General features: G+C 56.1%; 1 protein-coding gene across 1 annotated transcript in view; it reads right to left on the reverse strand.

Annotated features, from left to right (window-relative positions):
• The window catches only part of LOC103075680 (macrophage colony-stimulating factor 1 receptor), a 16606-nt gene that overhangs the window by 4248 nt on the left and 2004 nt on the right, over positions 1 to 10354 (reverse strand). Inside the window, exons 4-10 of the mRNA XM_007447506.1 lie at positions 9757 to 9872; positions 4187 to 4313; positions 3967 to 4071; positions 3372 to 3482; positions 2505 to 2667; positions 374 to 462; positions 187 to 284 (exon numbers count right to left, since the gene is read on the reverse strand). Coding sequence (XP_007447568.1) covers positions 187 to 284; positions 374 to 462; positions 2505 to 2667; positions 3372 to 3482; positions 3967 to 4071; positions 4187 to 4313; positions 9757 to 9864 — 801 coding nt within the window. The 5' untranslated portion in view covers positions 9865 to 9872. The remainder of the gene's footprint in view (positions 1 to 186; positions 285 to 373; positions 463 to 2504; positions 2668 to 3371; positions 3483 to 3966; positions 4072 to 4186; positions 4314 to 9756; positions 9873 to 10354) is intronic.

Genomic DNA, 10354 nt, shown 5'->3' on the forward strand with positions numbered 1-10354 from the left:
GGCAGAGCCAGCATTCAGGCTCGACTCCCAGGCCTGTGTTGTAAGGAGGACGGCCCCCTTCACACACACCCTTTTCTCCCCCTTGTCCTCACCCATCCAGCCTCACGGGGTGTTGGCTGCCCCTACCCCCACTGCCCCCCACACCCCAGGTGACCACACATCATAGGGACCTGTTTTCTGACTCACGTTCTTGGAAGCGAGGAATGCCATGCCCTGGGCCACCTGGCTGGAAAAGTGGAGCAGGTCGCGCAGCTCCAGCAGCCGCCCGTCCTCCTTGTCCAGGTCTGGTGTGGGGAGAGGTGTCAGGGCGGCCCCCCCACCTCAACCCAAGCAGCCCCGCTCGTCTCCCTCAGCCCTGGTACCTCCTCCGCACCTTGGTCAGAGAATGAATCATTTGATGAAGTGGAGACGGGCCTCATCTCCACATAGGTGTCCACACCCTGGCTGGAGAAGCCGCTGTCCCTGCATAGGAGAGGGGGCCGCGGGCTGGTCAGTGCCTGTCACTGCACTGCCCAGCTCAGGCCTCTCCCAGCCACTCAGCAGAGAAAGGAAAGGACCTCAGGGTCAACTTGAGCCTCCCTTTCTGACACCTCCTTTGATCAGTGACCTCTGCTTGGCCATCCAGTGAGGGAGCTTACAACCTGTTCTCTCTTCGGGCAGCTCTGCCTGTTAGAAAGTTCTCCACTGTTCCTAATGCTAATCTGCCCCCGGGCTATTCCTCCTCCTGGTCCTCGCTCTGCCCTCCAGAAGCATCTCCCTCTTCTCTGGAACAGCCCAGCAGGGCTTCGAGCATATTCCAGGGCCTCTTCTTTGAGCCCTCTTGTCTACATCATGGCTCTCCCTTCTGGCTGCACATTAAAATCACCCAGGGAGTTCCAGATACTCAGACCATCAAACCAAAGACTTCAGAAACTCTAGGGGAAAAACCCAGTCATTCCCACTTACACATTAATCCAGGCAACTCCCGTGTGTAGCCAGAGTTGAGGACTGGTCTAGAGCAGTGTTTCTTAAACTTATCCGTGTGCATACGAACCACCTGGGGAATCTTATTTAAATGCAGATTCTGACTCAGCAGGTTTGGGTAGGCCTGAGATTGTACATTCGTAACAGCTCTCAGAAGCCTGTGAGCCTGTGCTTCGGGTGGCTGTTCAGGTTGAGAAGCACGGCTCCACATTGAATAACCACCACTGCTTCTAATACTCCAACCAGATAGGAGTCTGGACCTCTCACCTCCTGCTCCCTCTGTGATACAGCTGTGCACCTTGACGATGTCCTTACTCTCGTGTTCCCAGAAAAACAACCTAGTGCTTTATTTATGGTTTGACCATTAAACTGTCCACTCCCTTGGTCTAGAAAGTGTACTTCTATTATTGTAGCCTGGGATCCCATTAGTAGGACTGGTTCACTTGCCGTTTGCCCTTGAAATCACCCGACTCGGAATCCTTTCCCCATCTGTAGATTTGAAGATGGAAGCCAATACTTGACTTCAGTTCTCATTTTGAGTTGCTCTGGCCTGAGTTTCCAGCCTGCTGAGGCCCAGTGTGAGCCACCCTCTCAAAAGGGTGTCAGAAAATCAGAGAAAATCCCGCCAGCCCCCATACTCGAGGTCGCTGGATGGAGTGAAATGGCCTCCTTCCCCTTTTGCCTCCCCTGGCTTGGTAGCTGACATTGGTAGGATAGGAGACCAGTGTATACCCTTGTTGTTCTGACCCAGCAGCCAGGCCCTGGCGCCTCACAAACCCCGAGTCCAAGACTCCCAGGAGATCAGTGTAGCTCAGGTGAGCACTGGACGAGGAGTCAACAGAGCAGAATCCAGCCAGGCTCCGCCTCTGCCCTTGACTCATGTGTGACACAAAGGCCACTTCCTTTCTCTGGTTCCCCAGTGTGGCTCTGTCCATCTGCCTCTGGGTGGCTTCCAGGAATCAGCATTACAGAACGAGAGAGCAGAGAGACCCTGAGGGGTTCAACCCCCTGATGGCTTGCTGGGGAAACTGAGGCCCAAGTGGACCAGGGACCTGGCCACAGCTATGCTGTTTCGCCCCTGCTCATTCAACGCCCGAAAAACTCGACCCCACTTCTGCATGGCTACTCGAAAGTGGAATGGGTGCCCTCTAGCCCCCGACAGCACATGCTATGGGAGAAACAGGGCCATTATCCCCAAGATTTGCCCATCGCTAGCGAGGGCCCCAAATGGATCTTGCTTGATCTTTTACGTATGATAAAATAATGATTTCATTAATGCCTATCTCCACCAGACTGTGAGCGGCCCATCTTTGCCCTCAATACTCCCAGAACATAGTAGGGGCTCAAATATTTGTTGGATGATGGGATTAAGTAGGAGGAAAACTTGAGTTGCCCATATAATATGGGTTGCTACTCCCCACAGCACAAACGGGAAGGTGAGGGCCACGTAAGCCACCCAACCCTGAGCTGACTTCGGGGACAGACATGGGGGCCCCACCTCCCAGTCCTGGCCTCCTTCCTGTCTTTCACCAGGATACTACCTGCGGATGTATTTCTTTTCCAGGTGGATGTTCTTGTAGCCGGTGCCTGCCTTGGGGTCCTGGCCTGGATTCAGGCTGGGTCCCAGCATGGCCTCAGCCTTCCTTCGCAGAAAGTTGAGTAGGTCGCCATAGCAGCAGTACTCAGTGATGACCAGGACAGGGCCTAGAGCAGCCAAGAGTAGGGTCAGTGCAGCCCTAACACACCACCCCATGTGGACAGGAACATGGGGGGGTGGGCAATAAGAACCTGGACTGGAACTCAGGAGCCCCGGGCTCTAATCCTGCCTGTCTATAAGCAGCCCTCTCTGCTTTCTGGGTGACCTCAGTGACCCAACTGTCTAAAGCAGAGGAACCTCCAAAAAACTGTAGCTGAATAATTCTTTCTTCGAAGGAAATCTATGACAGTTCCACACAAGTCAAAGCTGCTATAGGAAAAGAGATTGGAGCGGACTGAGAGTCCCAACAGGCCCTGGGGCACTTCTGTGGGCCCTGTGGTGAGTGTCCAAGCCTCTTTGAGTGGGGGCTTCGTAAAAGGTAGATTTGAAGGGCTTCACTCCAGACCCATAGCGTCAGACTCCCTGGAGCAGGGCCCAGGCATCTGCACTCTTTTCTCCTTTTCCAGGTGACTCTGATGCCCACCCATGTCTGAGAGCCACTGATCAGATCTCACAGAACTGCCTGTCATCCATAAGCAGCTTCCGACCAGTCCAGGCACCTGGCCTAGGAATTCAAGGGCTGCTGAGACAGGGGTCCCACCTTCACTTTGTGGAGACGGGAAGAGGAAGATGGAGTGAGGTAGCCCTGGGACCCTCAGACACCCAAGAGGCCCCACCACAGTGGGCCCCCATGCCTGCCAGGGCCCCTTACCTCCATGGGTACAGGCTCCCAGAAGGTTGACTATGTTCTCGTGCTGGCCCAGGTGGCTCATGATCTTCAGTTCCGACATGAGGGCCTCCTTCTCGTCAGTGTGAGCCGTGGCTGGGAGATGGGGCCACAGGTCCCACAGACAGAGAAAGGGCAGGACATGGAGAGCCATGCACACAGACGCCCAGGGGAGCAAAGCAGAGGGGACCCAGAGCCCCAAAGCAATCAGAAGCCGAAAGAGGCAGGAGAAATGAGGACACACGATGGGAGTTACGGGGAGAAAGAGAGGAGAGATGGCCTGTTACTGAGCTAATTTTGGGTGGCAGGAGACCAACCTGTGGCCAGGCCATAGGCCAGGATGGCCTCTGTGCACCTGAGCCCCTTCGAGGCTCAGGCAGAAGCCCTTCCACACTCAGGAGTTAGAGGGAGCCGGGAGCTCACAAAGGAAGCCAAGAGTCCTCACCCCCGATCCCAGGCTCTGTTCCACAGGCCCTGACAGGCCGAAAATGTGGGTGATGCCCTTGTGACAATAGAACAGACACTCCCTTGGCATATACCACCTCCTACCCGCTACCCCAAACCTGCTTCCTGCACTCACACTTCAGCATCTTCACAGCCACCTTCAGAACAGCGTCTTCCTTGCCCAGACCGAAGGCCGTGGCCTCTACCACCTTCCCAAAGGCACCTGCTCCAAGGGTTTTACCTGCCACACACAAGGCCTGCTTAGGTCCCGGGGCACCTAGGGGCCCACAGGCTCCCTGCCACCCACGCTGGCCCTGTGACAGGAGGGCATGTTGGGTGCTGAGACCCTGGCTCACCAAACTGCAGGTTGTTCCGGGGGAACTCCCACTTCTCGTTGTAGGGCAGCTGGGTTGGGTCGATGAAGGTGTAGCTGTTGCCCCCATAGCTCTCAATGATCTTCCAGCGCACCTGGTACTTGGGCTTCTGCAGAGGGAGAGGGAGGAGGCATGGGTCAGCTGGGCCTGGCAGGTGGATCTTGGACATCATCCAAGGAGGACAGGGGCTGGGCAGTCCCACCGCACAGCGGGAGGAGGTCGGTGTGGCCTGCGACGTGGTGAGAGGGGCTGTGTCATCTCATGCCCATGGCACCGAGAGCCCCGTCCCTGCCTGGCTTGGCCCTACCATGGGACCATCCATTCTCCAAGCCTCAGTTTCCCTACCTGTGTTTTGAAAGATTTGGACAGGACCCCCTCTGAGGGTTTTGACAGCTCTGATAATGTGGTGATTCCTGAGCCAGGAGGGAGGGTGGAACTGTAGATCCATCCATCCATCCATCCATCCATCCATCCATCCTCGCATCCAATTATTACTTGTTTGTTTTATTTTCACTTGTGGTAAGAACAAAATTTACCATCCCAACCAGTTTTGAGTACACTGTTCAGTAGTGTTATATACAGTCACACTGTTGTGCAACCAACCTCCAGAACGCTTTTCATCTTGAAAAGCTCCAAGTCTGTACTCACTAAACAACAACTCCCTGTTCCCCCCTCCCCCGAGCCCCCAGCCACTTATCTCATGCATCTGACTGTTCCGGGTACCTTATTTAACTGGAATCATGCAGGATCTGTCCCTTTGTGACTGGCTAATCTCACTTAGCATGATGTCTTCAAGGTTCATCCATGTTGTTGCCTGTGTCAGCATTTCGTTCCTTTTTAAGGCTGCATATTATTCCCATCCAAATATTTCACCGAGTACCTATTTGTTTCAGGCATCGTTGATTCAGTTTGACAAAACAAGAGTCCCTGTCCCCTGGAGTTTGCATTCTAGTTGCTAAGACGGACAATCAACTCAGATACATATGTAGGAAAATTTCGAATAGTGCTATGGAGATAAGAAAGCAAAGTAATAGGACAGAGAGCGCCGGGGACAACTGAACACAAGTCAGGGAGGGCCCCTGAGGAGGTGAGAGGGAGCTGGCCACGTGAGCAGCAGGGGAAGCGCTTCGCGGGTGCAGGGAGTGGAGGCCTGGGGGTGGGAAAGGTCTTGGCGAGTCTAAGGGACTGGAAGGTGCCATGTGGCTGGAGGGGAGCGGGGGGCACGAGTCTGGAGGCAGGAAAGTCTTGAGGGCTGCAATCAGCAAGTGAGTTCTCTAAGCGCAAGGTGAACCCTTTGAGGCTCGATGCAGGCGAGTGATGCATCCGACTCTACGTTGGTAAAGGACCAACAGACAGAGACCCCACGTACAAGACAGCGGGTGTCTGGAGGACCCGCATTCCCCTCAGGCTCTCCATGCTGTTCCAACCAGCCAGCTGGCGGCAGAGCCTAAGCTGAGGAGGAGTGGCTGCCTCCCTCTTTCCTGCCCCGGGTGGCAGCTGCATGGGGGCATCATGCCAGGGGTACCCATGAGAAGTGCTGATGGCAGACAGAGTTTAGGTGGAAAGTGGAAGCTGGGCTGGGGCGGTGGAGGACACTGAGGCCTCGGGTCAGCAGTCCAGCTCTCTTTCCGGTCAGTCGTGGGTGACAGGGACCAGCTGGGCTGTGCTTAGCAGCTGGGCTCCTACATGGGGCACCCAGCTCGGGCAGGGGGAGCTAAAGTGGGTGCTGGGGAGGAGGGTGACAAGTCTCACCAGGTTAAGGGAAAAGACTCCAGATAGCCACAGGGAAGGACTTCCAGTTGGTAGTTCGGGGGGAAAGACTGCAGTTAGACATAAGGAAGGACTTCCCGATGGTAGTTCGGGGGGAAAGACTGCAGTTACACATAAGGAAGGACTTCCAGATGGTAGTTCGGGGGGAAAGACTGCAGTTAGACATAAGGAAGAACTTCCAGGTTCTGATTCAGGACGAGAGACTAGCGGTGAACCTAAGAACATCCATGTTACAGTTTCAGCAGATAGTCTGAAATGGGACAGGAAGAGGACTTCCTGAGTGTCAGAGGATTCAAACCCTGTGTGTGGGTGCCTTCCCAACACAAAGGATGGACACAGAACCGGGAGGGATTCCTTGACCGCGCCTGGCCACTTGCATCTCCAGGAGCCACTGTGGTGACGGCTGTTTTTTCCCCCCCCCGCCACTTCTCCTTCCTCTGGCCCTGCAGCTGGGCCTGAGTCAGCCCCTCCCCAGCCCACCGCGAGCTGGAAAGAGAGGGCAGGGCTATCTGGCTGGAGCTTCAGCTCTCTCTCTGAATCTCAGACCTGATACCTGGAGGACGACGCAGCTCTCCCACGCCTGCCTCAGGCATCCCCACCCCTCTTCCTGGAAAGCAGACACTAGCTCTGCTCAGCCTCTGCTATCCCTAGACAGGGCTCCTGTGTAACTCCCGGGGGCTTCTACCCAGAGGGGCCTCTCCCCTGAAGGAGAACCCTAATGGGGAGGCCAGGATGGGCAGCCTCGGAATATAATGCTATCAGTGAGGGCCTCCTGAGCACTTCCTGTGAGTGGGCGCTGGGCTCCACACTCAACGTGCGTCATCTCACTTAATCCTCACAACAGGCCCAGGCCACTTCCCCTTGGTGACCGAGGTAGGCATGGAATCATCAAAGTCCCCACAACTCCCCATCCAGGCCTGCTGTTTTGGGTGGGCGGATGTTTTCTGTCTCAGGAAGGGGGAAATCTGAACAGTTTCCACTGGAAATCTTGGGGACCCTCCTGTGCTTCCCCCATATACCTCCCCATCCCCAGAGCTCAGTTCCGACCCCCAGAATTCCAGCCTCTCCAGTGGCTTCCCCGTCTCCTTCGGTCCTCCCCATCACCAGCATCCTTTCTTCCCCATGTTCTTCCTCCTTCCAGCCTGCTGACTCCTGCCCTTTTCTCTTCCCCCTTGGCCCCCCTTGTGGTCTCTCTGGGGGCCAGAAAGGCGATGACTCAGCCCTGAGACAGAAGCAACCCTTCCCCCAAGCGGGGCCACCCCTCCCCTCAGGCCTGAGTAGTGAGGACAAGACAGGCTGAGTCCCCAGTGAAGGGGCGAGACTCAGAACCCCGTGGAGCAAAGCAGAGGACACTTGGACAACAAGTCCTGAGGCAGGCCATGGCCATCTTGACCCCTGGGATGCCCTCCTTCTCTTGGCCTTGGGTCAGCTCACGGGCCAGTTCAGTTTCTTAAATGGGATAAGAGGTGACTGGAGTACATGTTCCAAAAATGGTCCCGTGAAGAGAGCGTAAGGTGTCCCCAGACCACGCTGGCCAAGGGGGCTGGGCGGCCCAAGGCAGAAAGGGCTGGAGGGGAACTGGGCCCTTCTCTAGAATCTCTTCAGGCCTGAGGAGGCAGCTCTGTGGGGACAGAGAGGCTGTTTTCAGCTCCATATAAGGAAGAACTTTGCAACAGAGCTGCGCAGAGAAGGAACGGGAGGCCGCCAACAGTGAGTGAAGTCCTGTCCCCGGAGGTGGGTGGAGTTGGATGGACCTGGGTCTGAATCCCGCCTTGCCAGGCTCTAGGACTCTAGGAAAATTGGTGTCTCTAAGCCTCTGTCTCTCCATCTCTGAAATGGTGTTGATAATGGCAGCCCCCACACCAGGCTGCGCTGAAGGTTCACCGAGGTGACGGAACGTAGGGGACTTAGCAGGGTGGTGGACACGGACAGTGCTCCGAATGGATGCTGCACACCCTGGACCCAGGAGGAAGTTGGCTGGGGAACTCAAGATAGCTCATGCATCTTGGGATTGGAGGGCTGTTTGAGGTTGGGCCCATCCAAGATTCAGACCCAGATCCATGCAACTCCCAACCCTTGGCTCTTAAACTAGACCATCAGCCTCTTGGCATGTCACAGGAGGAGGCTGTAAAGGTCACCCACCCCACCATGAACAGGTGGGTAAAATGAGGCCGAGAGCGGGCAGTCCACCCGCCAAGGTTGCATGAAGCCCAAAGAGGGCAGTCACCCAGCCAAGGTCTCATAGCAAACCAGTGTCCTAGCAGGACCCGGATCCCTGAAGACTTGACCTGGGGCCCCGGATTCTGCGCTCAGAGCTGCCTTCTCATGCTGTGTGCTGACATAAGCACTGGGCACCCCGTGGGCCCCTGGGGCACCCCCCGCATACCACCTACCTGTCTACTCCAAGTCCTCTACTCACACTAAAACCCACAAGGCAGGTGTGGAGAAGAGAAGGCAGCAGAGGAGCCCACAAGGTGGGTTATTCACCCCTAACTCACCTCACTCCCTTGTTCACACCTGCCGAACCTACAGGATGGGGTCCAGCCCCTCAGACCCCCAAACTGTCCCCACCTGCATCCTCTTCCAGGCATCAGTATTTCCGGAACTCACCTGCCTCTTTGTACACAGCGCCCTCTCCCCCAGAGACATCCTTTCCCTGAATCTCATCTCCCCCTGGCTGCCTGCCCCGTTCTCCAAAGCCTGTCCCACCCACGCCAAGCCACCTCGTCCAAGCAGACTCCCTTCCCTGCCAGCCAGAAAAGATCCCTCCACTTCTGGCCTCCCACAGCCTTCTGGCCTGGCCCTCTCAGTGCCTGACTGCACCAGAAGTAGTCTTTTATGTAGGGAGGCAGGGAGGCTAAGTGGTGGAGGCCACAGGGTGCCTCCCCTGTGGGAGGGTGCAAGGCAACTGGGACTCTTGGGCGGGTCCTTCAACCTTGCTGAGCCTGCTTCCTTACTGTAAAATGCTGACTGCTCTAGTCCCTGCCTCTAGATTGTTTTGAGGGTAAAATAAGATGATTCCATGGGTTTACAAAATGGTTTTTAAAAAAACAGCCTCTGCCATTGACCGGCTGTAGACTAGGGCAACTGTCTCAACCTCTCAGAACCTCAGCTTCCAACTCCGTAAAATGGGGTAGTGATACTACCCACATGCCATGGTTGTTGAGGTCAGTAAATGAGGGGATGTAGGTAACATGCTTCATAACAATGCCCCTAAAATCGCCATCACTGACTGAGCACTCAGAGTGACAGGCAGTGCACTAAACGTCAACGTGCAATTAACGGCAGACTTGATTAATGATCATGTTAAATAATGACGAGGACGATGATGGTCAGGCCTTCCCCTCCACTAACTTACCTGCCACCTGACAGAGACACAGGCCTGGCCCCATGATACCCTCTCTATGTCCCTGGAAGCCTCCAGCTGGAACAAGTTCCCATGTTCATGCTCTCCCCAAGGGCCACGGCTCTCCCCGTAGCATCTCTCCCTCTGTGATCCACGCCCTCACTTCCGTGGCTATTCGATTAGCAACCATCTACCTCACTAGACAAGAGACTTCTACGAGAGCAAAACCTCAGAGGCTCTGAGTCTTGGCTCACCCAGCCACTGACACTGGCATACAGCAGGCGCCCAATAAAGAGCTGTTGGTTCAATGACTGGCTGACAGATGAATTCGTATTCACAGGGGCTGAAGGGCGGATCCACACAGCCTGGGGGCACTGCCCCACGGTCTGGCTCACTCCGCCCGCCCCGCCCCCCGCCCCGCCCTGCCCATGCTCACCTGCTTGCACTTGTACAAAAGCAACAGGAGTAGCAGCAGCAGCAAGGCCATGATGGACATGCAGGCCACCAGCACCGGCGTGAAGAGGGGCTCATCAAGGGGCTGCATGTAGGCTCCTGGAAAGGGTGGGCCAGAGGACTGAGCAGCAGAAGGGGCCTTTGAGACCCCCTGCTCCCCACTGGAACAGGCCAGTTGCCTGGAACTCAGTAGGTGCCCAATAAATTCTTACTGACTGAACGAGGAGTCCTCTCAGAGGGAAGCCCGTAGACCCTCCCCCAGCCGGGGGCAGGGAGGACCACCTCTCTAGCACTGCTCGCAACCAGCTCCAAACCCTGCCCAGACTCGCAGCCTCTGTGCCCAGCGGAGCCCCTCAGGTCACGCAGCCCACCCACTGCCCGTGCAAGGACCCTCTGCAGCAGCCTGGCCTGGGGCTCAGCCGTGACTTGCACACTCCCCCAGTGTGGAGGCTTACCACCTACACCTCTGGCCAGCTCGGATGGAAAGACCTTCTAGAGGTTAGACTGAGATCTGCCTCCCCAGCATTTCCCTACCGCTTCCACGAGTGGCCTTTGGGACCACACCGCCCTCCCTGGAGTCT

The sequence above is a fragment of the Lipotes vexillifer genome, unplaced genomic scaffold (genome assembly GCF_000442215.2).
Source record: "Lipotes vexillifer unplaced genomic scaffold, Lipotes_vexillifer_v1.1 scaffold1009, whole genome shotgun sequence".
Classification (NCBI taxonomy): Eukaryota; Metazoa; Chordata; class Mammalia; order Artiodactyla; family Lipotidae; genus Lipotes; species Lipotes vexillifer.